Source organism: Oryctolagus cuniculus, chromosome 10, assembly GCF_964237555.1.
Source record: "Oryctolagus cuniculus chromosome 10, mOryCun1.1, whole genome shotgun sequence".
NCBI lineage: Eukaryota > Metazoa > Chordata > Mammalia > Lagomorpha > Leporidae > Oryctolagus > Oryctolagus cuniculus.
The window spans coordinates 76,182,241-76,198,376 of NC_091441.1; the positions used below are offsets into that span (position 1 = coordinate 76,182,241).

At 38.1% G+C, this 16,136-nt stretch overlaps 1 protein-coding gene across 11 annotated transcripts in view; it reads right to left on the bottom strand.

The window, feature by feature from the left end:
- Positions 1-642: 642 nt before the first annotated feature.
- PPP4R2 (protein phosphatase 4 regulatory subunit 2) overlaps positions 643-16,136 on the bottom strand; it is a 65,074-nt gene continuing 49,580 nt past the window's right edge. For all 11 annotated transcript variants that reach the window (XM_070050572.1, XM_070050565.1, XM_070050570.1 and 8 more), the window contains 6 exons: positions 10,052-10,145; positions 8,001-8,038; positions 6,919-6,993; positions 5,956-6,099; positions 4,750-5,039; positions 643-4,494 (listed from right to left, as the gene is read on the bottom strand). In XM_070050572.1, the coding sequence (XP_069906673.1) occupies positions 4,175-4,494; positions 4,750-5,039; positions 5,956-6,099; positions 6,919-6,993; positions 8,001-8,038; positions 10,052-10,145 (961 nt within the window). In that variant the 3' untranslated portion in view covers positions 643-4,174. The remainder of the gene's footprint in view (positions 4,495-4,749; positions 5,040-5,955; positions 6,100-6,918; positions 6,994-8,000; positions 8,039-10,051; positions 10,146-16,136) is intronic.

The window sequence follows — 16,136 nt, forward strand, 5'->3', positions numbered from 1 at the left end:
ATGGCCCAAACACCTGGGCCCTTGCCATCCACGTAGGAGTCCTGGATGGACCCCGGCTGTTGCAGCCATTTGGGGACTGAACTAGTAGATGGAAGATCTCTGATGCTCTTTCAAATAAAGTAAATCTTTAAACACACATGGGCACGCACAGTGATTAGCATTCACCTCCTGTGGGTGCAGAGCCACTTACGTTACTCCCTACTGCAATTCTCACACAGTATTAGTGTAAAGAAAGGGAGAATCCAGAGCATTAAACAACCCTCTATTCTTCTGGTCACTGCAAGTCTTATCATAGTCATCTGAAACCAAGATTTCTAGATTTCAACCAAAAATGATGCAGATGTGGGGCATGCAAGCTAGTGCCAAATTATGCCAACAGGTAAATTTGTGTGTGGTTAGTCTGAATTCTGCCAGACACTAACAAGCCTTGAAGTTGTCTGGCAGAGTCACAATGGTCCATTCAACTCAGGTACCCTCCAGCCGCTAAAGCCGTCAGCACTTAGGAAACACAGCTCCAACGGTTCTGCACCAAGCTTCCTCCCCATGACCAAATGCTTGTGTATCCTCCACTTTCTGATGAGGGTAGGGAAGGGGAGGCGGGAGTGACTATTATGGCAAATAAAGTAATTCCACGCATGAAAATATCTTCTAATTTATACTTTATTGCATTATGAAAATAATACATTTATTTGGCAAAGTAATCTAGACTCCAAGTTGAAATAAAATTCTGAAGTGTACTGATTATTTAATTTTTTAAACGTGAAATAGATGTACTCTAACCAATACATTACTTGCATTCTTATAAGTAGGCCAATAACCCAGTAAACCTAATTGTAATAATTCCATATGAAATTACAGATGTTTTTGCATTCAACCATTTTATGATCAGCACGTGTCTCAAGAGAACTGATCTTCATGTCATCCAAATCAACGTACTTAAGAAACTCCTGTTCAGAAAAAAACAGTTTGAACTACCCCAAATTTTTATTTCCTTTGGTTCTACAAGTTGCATTTTCATCCTTACCACAAGTTACAGTTTTTCACAAACATTGTAGCAGCTTTAGATTCTGCCCAAGTACCTTTGTAAGTAAGCTAGTATATTACATTTACATTATTTGAAAAATTGCTGATTTTACAAATGCAAAAATGCATAAATACATGCCTATCTACACTGGCAAAATAAACTACTCTGAACCTCACTGGTTTGAGAGGCCACATCTTCTGGCCCATGGCTGCTGGGACACCTCCCCAAGCCGAAGGACCCTAACGGCCCCCCAAGTGGCAATTCGGTGCTCCAGGTACACTTGACAGGTGTAGTTATATGACAAACCCTAGGTGGATTAAATCTAATAATCAACATTTAAAATAGGACATGTTCACTACATATTTCTGTTCTGCTACAACTTTAGAAATGAACTGGATTCTTCAAAAATGTATGAGGCGGTTTTCACTTTTATAAGAGAGAAAAGTGCTAAAAACATATTACATATATACTCACTTTCCTCATTAGCATCTTCCAATTCCTGTGACATGTTAGATTCAGAGTCTATGGTAACTGCAAACAATCTGTTCAAGATCAAAAATAAACGTGTCTTTAATCACCAAGGTCTTGATTCTTCACTTTAATCTTTTAATAGGACTTTGCTTGGTGTCTATTAAGAAAATGTGCCTAAAATTAGCCTTTTTAAAATTCACAAGTGAATTGGAACTGACAATTTCATCAAGCAAGTCTGTGTTAAGTGCACCTATGCATACCTGCAGAAATTTACTTCAAATGGCCATCAGTACCTAAAGCCAGCTGAACAAGGTTTCCCGATTTAACTACAGAAGTATTCCACCTATCCTAAAGATATTCCATTAGCATTCTACAATTATCTGTATAAACAGCAACAACTTTGATCTATGATCAACATGAATATCTAATAAATATTAAAACTATTAAACTATAGAGTAAAATGCAGGATTTCTCATAGAGTTAAGTGATGCCATTTTGGTACATTCACCATTATTGTACTTTATTTAATAAAGAAATACATTTGCCCTTGCAAAAAGAGTTAATTGCAAGTTTACAAATAAAACCACAGACCTCAAAAGTCGTGATGTTAAATCTTCAACTAATAACCAACAAAAAAGTAAATCGACTTGTTTACAAATGGTCCATGGCACAATTAAAATAAAAAATATCAAAAGGTCACAGGATCTTAAAGAATAGGTTTATTGACAATAATCTCATAAATAGTCTAAAGAAAATTTCAAGAATTTCTAAACTTAAAATGTTTAAAATTTGTTCTCATTGGCAAAATATCCCTTGATAAAATTAATAGGTCACTACAAATGAATGTCACATTTAGAGTTAGCTTCATCTTAACATTTTTTGCAAAAAATTTTTGAAAAATCTACATTTTTTCTTCCCTCTTGAGTACAGCGACTCATTATTCAGTTTTTATTTCAACTATAAGACATATTCATAAATATATTATCTAGCTGCTGTGAATTTGACAGTCAAGTTAATCAGTAGTATATTATCCTACAAACTTTCACGGAGCCAAATCATTCTGGTAATTTTAGTCATAGCAATTTTAGTTGATTAAACGCAAAATTTTGTGGTTTCCCTCCAAACGGCCCAAAAGCATATGATATAGTGTCAGGAATTATTTGCATCAGTTTTATAAGTTTATCTGTGTACTTCAGGTATCTGAAACTAAAAAAGGTGTTCTCTTATATTTTGATAAAAATGTACTCCAATATTTCATAACATTAATATTTATTGCTTTATATGAATACTGTATTGAAAGCCCAAGCCAAGTTTACACACAGAAATTATACAATTATATACCGCTTCACAAAGGCAGTGAACACATTACATTCTACAAAATCTACTTTACAGAAATTTAAAAATTCTAATATCAAAAAGTACAGCTGAGGAAACAGGTATAAATTTGGCAGCCAGTAATTTTGACAGGGAAGTTGCAGCTCACATGACTTTAAATATGTGAATTTGAAAATATTGAGTTTAGAGTAATCATTGTGCTTTGTGTTGATTTGAAAAATATAACACTGGCTGTCGAAGAAGCATGTTCAAAAATATTTAATTCACTTCAAAATGTCATACAAATTATGGTGGTTTCTATGCACCTCTAACGCCTCAATTAGCTCAGGTACATTACTAAAGCAATATATTAATTCTTCCAGTACAGTGGTGTTTCATACCATCGACATTTGCATACTCTAGAATAATTTAGAAAGAAATGCGTAATATTCACAATGTTCAGAAAAGCAAGCAAAAAGTCAAGGAACCTGCCTGGTTCTTTGAGATGGTCTCATGTCAGCTTCAGAAGCATTCGTTCTACAACATAGTAAGCTACTGTTGGAACACAATTTCCAAGATAAGTACATCTTCTCATAAATAACCATGTGTTTTTCTCAGGCACCTTAGAAGTATACAAAAAACTTCAAATCTCTTGGAATGTGTTTAACCTGGTATTTCAACAGACAAGATTTCCAGGGTTTCACAAGGGCCAGATTTTATTTGAATTACTCAGAAGAGAAAGAAAATGTCTTCTGAAAGAGGTGAACTCAATCATTACCAATAGAAAAAGTATCCACTGTATTCATCTCTTATAGAAACAGAAAAATATAACATTTCCCCCCTTAGAATAATATATATGTATATATATGTATTTATATATATATGTATATATGACTTAAAGTTCCATTGTACACAGTCAAACAATAAAATCTGGAAACCAGCATGAAACCCTACAATTCACGTTAAAATATTGAAACTATGACCAAAACAGGAAAACTGCTAGGGCTGTCAAGAGACAAGACAAAAAGCTTTCTTGCATATGTATAAACTAAATGTGATAATCTCAAAAAAGTTTTCAAAATTATAATTATTACCTTCCAGTTTAAAACCTTTAATCCTAAATTAAAAAAAAGAAATCTATACACAAACCACTGATTTGACCAGACCAAAAAAACAGTGAGCGGTAAGCAGGACCCAGAGGAGCTGATATTCACAGTTCTTACATGTACAACTCTTTCAGGATTTAAAGTACTTTACAACCTGTTTCTCTTGTAAAACTACAGGTCCACTTTATCACATAAAAGTTTTATACAGTGTAAAACCAGAACTGTATGTAAAATACTGCATCTATGTGTTTCTAAACAGTCAGTCCTGCTCCATTGGCTCCTCTGGGACTTCTGAGGCTTCATCATCATTTTCCATGGATGACTCTGACAGAATCTCTCCAGGTTCACTGGAGCTGGATCCTTCTAATTCTTCTGTTTCATGGCAGTTAGAACCATTACTTACAGGGCCTGTATTTCCACTACCTTCAGAATGTAAATCTTTCTCCGCTTGAGACACATCGGAATCCTCCATTTGATTATTTTCCTCAGAAGTCTCTTCATTCACAGTTAAGGCATCATCAGATTCTTTATCTTGATTTTTTCTTTCTGGGATCATTTCTCTTGATGTCATAAAAGACTCTAAAAATAAGCAAACGTTGTTGTAGTTAAATTTGATTTTCCAAACATCTCCACAGTTAAGTTTCATGAATTCTGATATTCTACAGTTCCAATCATATCCCCTGAAAACTCAGCTGCAACTACACACAGGTGGGAGACAAGCCCAGCATCAGCATAGTAAGGCGTTCCACTATGTTAAATTGTTTCGGGGAAAAAAAGGATAATAAGCATGTGAGATCTCCTTACTCCACCCTTTTACAGATGGTCTCTAAATACCTTCTTCCTCCTCTTCCTCCTCTTCTTCCTCGTCTTCTGCACAGTGCTGCCTGGCAGTGTGGCTTTCTTTGTCTTTACCCTGAGGTGAAGACAGGGCTTCTGCGTCTTCTGCCAGAACTGAAGAACTCTCACTGGAAGCTGTCTGCCCGGCCGCTTCTCTCACTTCCCCTTCTTTGTCAAACCTGAGTCTTTTTACTTCGTGGCCCTCCGCTTCTACGGCGTCTTCATCTGGGTGTTTATTTTTTATGGGGCTCACTGAGGAGACTTCTGATTCAGATGCCAGCGAGTCACTGTAAATTTTTTAAAGTGTCATTAATAAGATTATCTTCCCTATCTACATTCTAATTTTTAAGGTCTAATAATTTTTTGTCTTTTAATATGAAATTTAAATTATAGCATGTACACAAAGAAAAACACGTGATTAATGTCAAGTCAACCTAAAATGTTTCATGATTATTTCTCATTAGGACGTAACCAGCAAACTAAATGACCTTTCTGAACAGTTCTCTAGGTAAGTCTGTAAATATTCCTCCATAATACACTCTGAGTCTTCTAATTTAGTCATTTTTCCCTTAATGTGATGCAGAAATCCTGATATAAGAAGTTTTCTTTTCATCTTATTTGCAAAGATGTTTTCTCAAGTAACTTTCAAAAACAAAAATCTGCATGGTGTCTTCAGCTCCTAAGGATCCTTTACTACAAACACTCTCCCAAAGCTAGCAGGTGGATGTCTGCTCTAGGGCCCCTTCAGCACAAGCAAATGTGCCAACAGTAGCCTTCACTCTAGAACCACAGGGTCACCTGGCTCTGCCTCTCAGAGCCAACAGAGCAGGTATCTCTCGTGCCTGTGGGAGACTGCTGCCAGGACCTGAAGGTACTGAAATCTACAGCTGCTCTGATCTCTCACTACATAAAATGCAGTCTCTGCCATGTCATACACACATACTCGAATCTCTAAGAGTTTACACAAAGAGATGTTGCATGTATTGTTTAGGGAATAAGGCTAAGAAAATGTCTACATGTTTACTACAATTTTCTTCCCAGTACTTTTCACAGGAGGATGACTGAATGCACAGATTTGAACAACCCTTGGACACAGAGGGCTGACTACACATTGCAAATAATAAGTAACAAGTGCTAAAAACCATTCATAATTATGTTAATGTTTTATAAAACATTTTTTTTAAATAGAAATCCCATACAAACCTGTGGTTTTTCTCTTCATTTTGCTGTAAGTTTGACTCTTTACTGTCTGGACTCTCAGGCAAACCATTTGTTGTCATTGGAACCGACAAAGAAACCTTTGGTCGATTAAGTGGCCTGGGCGTCCCAGGCCCATTTATATTAGACCTGTAATAAGATAAATAAAATCTCATTTTCTATTTCTTAAAGAAACCTTCTCTTCTAGGAGCTGCTTACAAGAACATGTCACAGAAGTATTTGTTGCAATTATACTTTCAGATCCATGCCTCGCTGAATTAACTGATTCCATGCAGTACATCCTCAACCCTTCACAAACCAGCCATTTTGAAAAATGAACAGGAAGTGGTGCTGTGACATAGCAGGTAAAAGCCACCACCTGCAATGCCGGCATCCCATAGGGGCACTGGTTTGAGTCCCAGCTGTTCCACTTCCGATCCAGCTCTCTGTTATGGCCTGGGAAAGCAGTAGAAAAAGGCCCAAGGCCTTGAATCCCTGCACCTGCATGGGAGACCCGGAAGAAGCTCCTGGCTTCGGATGGGGTCAGCTCCGGCCATTGAGGCCAACTGGGAGTGAGTCAGCGGATGGAAGACCTCTCTCCCTCTGCCTCTCTGTAACTCTGCCTTTCAAATAAATAATCAAGAAAGAAAGAAAGAAAGAGAGAGAGAGAAAGAGAAAGAGAGAGAGAGAGAGAGAGAGAGAGAGAGAGAGAGAGAGAGAAAGAGAAAGGAGAGAAAGAAAGGAGAGAGAAAGAGAGAGAGAAAGACAGAAAGAGAAAGAGAGAGAAAGAGAAAGAGAAAGAAAAAGAAAGAGAGAAAGAAAGAAAGAGAGGAAGAGAGAGAGAGAAAGAAAGAGAAAGAGAAAAAGAGAGAGAGAGAAATTAATTAATTAATTAATTAATTGTACATGGAGCCTGCTACTCAAAACCAGGAAAATGCAGACTCTTTGGATATTAAAAATCAATCACACCTGTCAGTATAGCTTGGTGAATTTCCAGGAAACATAACACCATTCATTCTATTTAAACTATTAGAACTGGTTTTCCTGTAAAAAAAGAAAATAGTGTTATAAGAATCATGGATCTACAGGAGCTTTTCAAGAAACTCACTGTCACATATCCAAACAAAATGATTTCTCTGAGAATTAAAATAGGCATACACTATGGGCAAAGGAGAAAAGTCTGTTACTAATCATTATGATATTGCCCTTCTTTTGTCATTTTTTCCAGAATATCTCACATTCATCAGCAAAACATTACTTTAGCTTATAAATGAAAGCAATTCTTATTGTATGTTTTTAAAAATATTTTTTTCTGCAAAGAAGCAGGAGACTATCTGAGCATCTCATTTAACACTGGGAGTATACTCATGAGAATTCTAAAAGCTAAGTCACTGTTATTTTCTATGAAAGTGGAAGCAGCTTAACTTTAAAACAAAGAGTTCTCAACAGGGGCGGAGGCCAATCCCTTCTCCCTGCCTTTCATACTTCCAGAGGGCACTGGGCAATATGAAGCTACATGAAAGGGAACAGCCCTGGCATCAGTGGGCTAAATCCTAGAGACATTGCTAATCTTCCCATAATTCCCAGTACATCCATCCTCAACAAAGAATTCTCCACCCTGAATATTAGTCCCAAGGTTTAGAAAATGTGCCCTAAACTTAGTTTTACTTTGCTATATAAATTATGACAAGTGGAAATACTTTTCCAGCATGAAGAGGAATGGCAGCAAGCGGCTATTCCAAACCTGAATTATGCTATGGAGATGCCCTGAAAGGCTTCTAGGATGGCATCTCGGTGCTTTGAGGGCCACAATGCTAAACCATGTCCAAGTCTTAGAATTACAGTTAACCACTAGTCTCTTTACTAGAAAGATACACAGGCAGTGTTATTGATAAAACATTCTACTTTGGGGACTGGGTGGCACATTCAAAGCATTCATAAACATAATTATTCTTAATTACATATAAAATAAATACAACCTATTTAAAAATAATATATTAGACTACAACAATTAAACAATATACTAGGAACAGAAAAAAATCTGTACTTACTCTGAAGAAGGATAAACACAGCTAACAACCATCACATTCTGCAATAACAAAAATTAGTTATTTAATATGAGGAAAATTACTACTAAAGTTTAATTTCTTAAAATTATCCTGGTGGGTTAAGTTTCCAACTATTCCAATTTTGCTAATAACACAAAATAAATGGTTAAAAATGAAAACTGACTAAACAAAACTGTGACAAAATATTAAAAGAGAACAGAAATATCCTAAGCCATTCACTTTGTTGCTAGTCTGTTTTCTCACCTTCTGTGAGTTAACAGAAGTTATTCTTCTTAAGTTATTCTGGAACTCTGGCATCATGTACTATATGTAACAGAGTAGAATTATGTGCTCTTGTTTTAGATGGAATCACCCAAAGATGTTTAAAAACTGAAGTACTTAGGCCAATTATAATGATTTTCCTTATAAAATACCCAAACCAGAGCTTGTATGGCACCACACCCAAGGAAAAAGACTCAAACCTTTCTCTGCAATATAATTGATTATTGTAGGTAATAATAATACAAGTGACCATAGGCAATATTCAGTGAAAGTTTAGTATGAGTCAGAGTCTATGTGCTTAGCACCAATGTCACAGAGCAAAGTTAAGAGTTAAAAAACTAACATTTAAGTAACTGGCCCAACTATGAAGCACCATAGCCTGAATTTGAAGGCAGGGTTCCTGGTACAACTAATGTGACAGTGATCTTCATCCCCTGGATTGTGTTCCCCAAACCCAACTCCAGCCCTGGCTCAAATTTGGCCACTGCAGGCATTTGGGAATGAATCAGCAAATGGGAGCTTGCTCACTCCGTCTTTGCCTCTCAAATAAACTAGCCTTGGCTCCAACTGTTATGGGCATTTAGGGAGTGAATCAGTAAATGGAAGATCTCTTTTCTCTGTCTTTTGCCCTCTCTCTGTCACTCTTTCCAGTAAATAATCAATCTTAAAAATCAAGAAGTCCTTGAGGTGAAAATTAAGTACTGATGAACATAAGTTTCCTGCACTGTGTGAATCTTAACTGACAGCATAAAGGCTCAATAAAACATACTCCTATTAATCCAGTAAAACCCTAAGAACTGTTGTAAATCACTGTGCGGTGGCTTTTGATCCCTATTTCCTGGAATAAAACTAAGTGATTTTTGCATCAGAACCTCAAAATCAATACTGGACTAGGTTTCAGGATCAATCATCAACTGAGATTCAGTAACTCACCGGCCCATTCTGGTTCCCAAAGGGCCCTTCATTTATTCTTTCCATTTCTTCATCAAGGTGTTTTCTTTGTTCAGAATGTCCTCTCCTTGTTATTAACACCCACTCACCCACGAAAAATCTGACCTGCATCTTTCTACATAATATCTAATTTAAATGGTATACACTGGCAAGTTTCCAAAGTTATATACTCCAGAACTGAGGAAGTGCATTCCACAGGTAAATGTATTTGTAAAACATGCTGAGTTAAAATACCAACCTCTCAGAATCTTTAGTATACTTATAGTATATACTATTAAATAATACCTGGGGCCAGCACTGTGGCACAGCAGGTTAACACCCTGGCCTGAAGCACAGGCATCCCATATGGGCGACGGTTCGAGACCTGGCTGCTCCACTTCCTATCCAACTCTCTGCTGTGGCCTGGCAAAGCAGTGGAAGATGGCCCAAGTCCTTGGGCCCCTGCACCCGAATGGGAGACCCGGAAGAAGCTCCTGGCTCCTGATCAGCTCAGCTCCGGCTGTTGCGGCCAACTGGATGGAAGATCTCTTTCTCTCTCTCTTTCTCTCTCTCTCTCTCTCTCTCTCTCTGTGTAACTCTGACTTTTGCAGCAGCCATCTGGGGAGTGGACCAGCAGATGGAAGACACAAGTCTCTCTCTCCCTCTTTAACTCTGCCTTTCAAGTAAATAAATAAATCCTTGAAAAAAAATTTTTAAGAAGAGCTAAAAAGAGAATTTTTCTTTTTGGGAAAAAGTGCCTCAAATATTAGTGTACTTTCATGAAATGCTATTAGTTCTAAAATCTGTATCGTTTAATGTAATTCCCATAATAATATAAATACCTTTTCTACTCCTCTGAGAAATTTGTCTGTTCCTGTATAGTTTCTTCTTGGATCTGTTAGCAATTCACATAGTCGCTGAATAGTAAAAGGGATACTGCAAAAGAATACAATTTCATAGTTTGAGGTCATTAATTACCAAAAGAATTAGAAACATTATTTCTTTTGCTAATGAAAGCTTTATCTAGTCACCCATGTGTAATGCTACAAAAGAGAAAAGGATAAGTCATTCAAAAAGACAATAAGCATACCTTTTTATTTAACAAAACAACTCTCCCTTCCTTACTTTAAAAAGTAATAAAAAGGAGCATTCAAAATTAACAAAATACTTTAAAACTGGGTGAAAGAAATCTGAACATTCTAATTCTGATAATTCAATTTTAAGTTTTCAAGAAAGGCAACAAATTAAATGATCAAGTTAGAGCTTATCAACACACAGACTTTTTCTCAAGTGTTCTCCTGTACAAAGATTTCTTTGAAGTGTTCGAATGACCACGAATGATTTTTGTTACTGGATGGAATAAGACAAATTACTCCAATAAAGAAGTATCTTAAATATGATTCTGCTCTGTTAGTAATAATTTTCCTATACAAACCACATATTTAATCAATCTTAAAATACAGAAAACCGTACTCAACATTTTGGTAAAATTCCTGTTAACTTTGCCAAATACTTTCACCACAATTCATGTTCACTTCACAACAGTAAATAGAAAACTGAGCTGGGTTGGAATTAAAATCATTTCATAAATAAATAAAAGGTTTGAGCTCATACAACTATTAGCATTCATCAGAATTACCAACTGAAGAGCAAAGTTAGGAGCATTAGCTATGACAAATGAAGCTAAACAATACAGATATAAATCTTCAGAGTTCAGTGTTTGCCCTACAAATATGCTTATTCTCCTTATGAAAAGAATTAGGGGCTGGTGCTGTGGTGCAGCGGGTTAAAACCCTGGCTGCTCCTCTTCCTATCCAGCTCTCTGCTATGGCCTGAGAAAGCAGTGGAGGACGGCCCAAGTCTTTGGGTCCCTTGAGCCCCGTGGGCTCCTGTAAAGAGCTCCTGGCTCCTGGCTTCGGATTGGAGCGGCTCCAGCCCTTGCAGCCATTTGGGGAGTGAACTATCGGATGGAAGACCTCTCTCTGTCTCTACCTCTCTCTGTAACTCTTTCAAATAAATAAAATAAATCTCTAAAAAGAATTAGAAGCCCTAAAATAGTTAACATTCACAACATTCTTCAGTTTCCATAGGCAGTTTGACACAATATCCTCTCCAGCAAGGTAAAGCAGCTAGTAAATAATAATGCCAGACTCAAATTCAGGTTCTGTAACTTCAAATCCCATATCTTTCACAATGTACCACATTTAAGATTGTAGTTTTTTTAAGGTGGATAAATTACATGTTATTTTCATATTCTTAGCATCAATACTATTCTTATGTTCTTATAATAAAAGTCAGTATAAGATTTATATAGGTGCCAGCACTGTGGTGCAGTGGGTTAAGCCACCACTTGCAGAGTAGGCATCCCATATGGGTGCCAGATGGGAGTCCAGGTTGCTCCACTTGTGATCCAGCTCCTTGCTAATGGTGTGGGAAAGCAGCAGGGGCTGTGTTTGGGTCCCTGCATACACATGGGGGACCAGATGAAACTCAGGGCTAGGGTTTCAGCCTGGCCCAGCACTGTAAGTTGCAGCCACCTGGGGAGTGAACCAGCAGGTGGAAGATCGATCTATCTCTCCCTCCCTCCCTCTCCCTTCCTCTTTGTAACTTTGCCTTTCAAATAAATAAATCTTTAAAAATATTTACAACAAATTTAGGAAATGTATAAAGTAAATGTTATTTGTGTGAAAACATTTTAGTTGTCTATCAACAAGAATTAATCTTTTCTCAATCAGCACTCAAATCCAAAGGTGAGAAAACTATTCCTCTGTCAAATGCCATGGCACAAGAGAGGAAATGTCTGCCTAATATCAAAACTATTCAGAAGCAACAAGACAGAACTTCTTGGACGTTCATCATGACTGGGAAATCCCTTTGTATTTTTGAGAAAGAACATTCTTTTCCACATTTTTGAATCTACTTAAGACTGCTTTCAAAACTAAGGGTATTTTGAAATGAATAAAAACAAAGCTCACTAACATCATGACTAACAATGAACTAGTAAACTTACATATCTCTTTTTTGTCCATTTATATGAATACAACACATACTTGGAAACCTACAGCTATTACACAGAAAATTATTAACAAATTAACAAGGATTTTTTTACATCATCTTCCAAAGCTAACACATAACTAGTTTCTTAAATATCTGTCCCTTCTTACATTTGAATGAAAATTTCTTAAAGGACAGGACTTCTTCACATGTATTATGCTCAACATACCATCTGCATACACACAGGGGGCTTTACAAAATTCATGGAAAAGGTAGAATTAACAGATAAAGTACTAGGGCCAGCGTTGTGGCACAGCAGGTTATACTGCTGTCTTCGACACAAGCATCCCATATGGACACCAGTTCAATGTCCCAGTTGCTCTGCTTCTGATCCAGCTCCCTACTAATGTGCCTGGGAAACCCAGAAGGATGGCCAAATTGCTTGAGCCCCTGCACCTATATGGGAGACCCAGATAAAGCTCCTGGCTTTGGCCTGACTCAGCACTGGCCATTGTAGTCATTTGGGGAATGAACTAGCAGGTGGACAACCTTTCTCTTTCCCTTTTCAATAAATGAATAAATCTTAAACAGGGGGTGGGAGGAGAGAACACACAGGGTACGCATTTGGTCAAGTGGTTAAGCTATTGGGTTAGCCTGTCGGCATTCCATGTAAGAAGGCCTAGATTTAATGTCCAGCACCACCTGATTCCAGCTTCCAGACCGAGTTCCTGGTTACTGGCTTTGTCCTAGCACAGGCTTTGTCCCAGGCACTGTGAACTCTTGGGGACTGGCCCAGCAGATGGGAACTCTTTCTATCTCTCAACAAAATAAATTTCTAAAGAACTTTAAGATAACACAGCTTCCATAAACGTTTTTGAAGCCCCCTGGATGTATCTGAAATGCAGTGCTACGATGAATTTAAAAATCTGAGAGGTATATCAGTCCCTCAGGCCAACTTCTATCTCATTGTTCTCCAGATCTTACACACATCATCATCACCACCACCACCACCACCACCATACCTAAGCTCATTAACTACCTCAGAACGACACAACAGTTGAAACAGTTTATACATTATTTAAAATGGTACCAAACGTTTGGGTATTCAAACAGTACTCAACAGAAAAACATTTAAATAGTTATCATTCAACTGTACTTTTTTACCCAACTAAAATTCTTTCTTACACCAAACTCTAGTGTTTTCTCTTAAAATTTTAACATATAAATATTTTAAACTTTCTGTCCTAATTTTACTTAAGGGTGGAAGTAAAACTGTAATCGGTTATTAACATTTTATATATTGGTGACATTAATACTGCTTCTACCAGGGAATAAAGTATGTTTAAGTATCAATGTCAGCAGCAACAGACCATGATAAAATCAGTTTACTTTCTTAAGGCATTCTCAGAAGCTTTTAGTTATTTTAGCATGTATCCACTAGATGGCAATAAAATGCCATACAACTCTTGCTTCCTCACAGGAGCAATGAAAATACAAACACTTCTTATATATCAAAGTACACACTGATAGTAGTAACTTTGACAACAGCACTGAAAGGTCTCATTACATAAAGTTTATATTTTTAACCTGTCCCACAAACATAAGGACATAAACTATAGCCACGCATGCTCTGCAGCAAACAGACATGGAAATAATTAAAACCTAGAATAAACACTTATCGTGTATGTAGTGCCATGAAGACAGAATAAATTGTATGGCAGGCAAGTAAACCTGAATATGGAAACACTTAATTTGAAATAGGGCTTTAGGCCAGCGCCGTGGCTCACTAGGCTAATCCTCTGCCTTGCGGCGCCGGCACACCGGGTTCTAGTCCCGGTCGGGGCGCCGGATTCTGTCCCGGTTGCCCCTCTTCCAGGCTAGCTCTCTGCTGTGGCCCGGGTGTGCAGTGGAGGATGGCCCAAGTGCTTGGGCCCTGCACCTGCATGGGAGACCAGGAGAAGCACCTGGCTCCTGGCTTCAGATCAGTGCGAACGTGCCAGCCGCGGTGGCCACTGGAGGGTGAACTAACGGCAGAGGAAGACCTTTCTCTCTGTCTCTCTCTCTCACTGTCCACTCTGCCTGTCAAAAAAAAAAAAAAAAAAGGAAGGAAGGAACAAAAAATTCAGAGATGAACTACAAGAGAATAAAACCAAAGTATTACTCTGCCTAAAAATATTTCATGGGACAGGCATTGTGGTCCAGTGTGTTAAGCTGCTACTTGAGTTGCCAGTATCCCATATCAGAGTGCAGTTGGGGTCTTGGCTGCTCCGCTTCCAATCCAGCTTCCTGATAATGCTCCTGGAGGCAGCAGATGAAGGCCCATTAACTGGGTTCCTGCCATCTGGCTTCAGGCTGGTACAGCTGCCAGCTGTTGTGGATCTTTGGGCAGTGAATCAATAGACTCTCTTTGCCTTTCAAGCACATGACAATAAAGTTTTGTTTTGTTTTGTATTTTGAGCATAGCAGCCAGGAGGGGGGTTCTAAGAGAGGCAGACCAAAAAACATTTTTTTTTTTAAATTCCAAAGGCAGCAATGAAACCTAATAAAATAGGATCACACATTTTTTCATTAGGAATTTTATTTGTAATGTAATCTGTCCCCATTTATTATTAAAAACTGAAAACAAGATACTCAGTCTTATATACCTAAAAAGCTCTGGAAATTTAAATACCAAGAAAGTTGCTAAACATCAAAGACATGTAAGCAGGAAGGTCATTCACAGTTAGGCGCTGTTGCACAGCAGGTTAAGTCACCACCTGAGAAGCCCACATCCCATATCCCAGATACTCCACACTTTGGATACAGCTTCCTGATAGCGTACATGGGAGGCAGCAGATGATATTCCAAGTACCTAGGTTCCTGCCATTCACACGGGATAGCCAGATGGAATTTGAGGAACCAACAGATGGAAGATCAGTATCTCTGTCTCAAATAAAATAAGTCTTTTAGAAGCTGGCGCCGTAGCTCACTTGGTTAATCCCCTGCCTGTGGCACTAGCATCCCATATGGGCACCGGGTTCTAGTCCCGGTTGCTCCTGTTCCAGTCCAGCTCTCTGCTGTGGCCTGGGAGGGCAGTGGAGGATGGCCCAAGTGTTTGGGCCCCTGCACCCGCATGGGAGACCAGGAAGAGGCACCTGGTTCCTGGCTTCGGATCAGCACAGTGCGGGCCATAGTGGCCATTTGGGGAGTGAACCAATGGAAGGAAGACCTTTCTCTCTGTCTCTCTCTCTGTCTATAACTCTGTCAAATAAATTTTTAAAAAAAGTCTTTTAAAAAAGTAGCCAATCTGGGGCAGAGCCTGTGGTACCACCACAGATTAAGTTGCTGCTTGGGATCAAGTCCCACATCAGCTTTGGATCCAGCTACCTGCTAATATTAGTTCACCCTGGGAGAAATATGAAGGCTCAAGTTCTTGGGTCTCTGCCACTCACGGTAAGAAACCCAGATGAAGTTCTGGGCTCCTGGCTTTGGTCTAGTCCAGTTGTAGGCATTTGGAAGTGAACCAGCAGCTAGAAGATATTTCTCATTCTCTCTCTCTCACTCTTTCAAATAAATATTAACACCAGTATTCCTTAAATATAAATAAATCTATGAGCTATAAAGTTAAAAAAATAACAAGTATAGAAACAGCTATAGGGAAACGAGAGAGAATACTGAAAACAACTAAGTAGCAATACAGAACTTTTTTTAAAAGAGAATTTTAAAAACAGATTGCTAAACCTTAAAGAAATAATTTCATTTTAACCAGATCATAAGTTGACTAAAATTTATCTTAATCTGCTTAAAATGTTTCCTCGGTAAGATACCAAAATATTTTCTATGCTTTTTTAAAATTTTTTAAATTAATTTATTTATTTGAGAGGCAGAGCCACAGAGAGAGGGAGAGACATGGAAGAAAGGTTCTCCATCTACTGGCCCACTCCCCCAAACAGT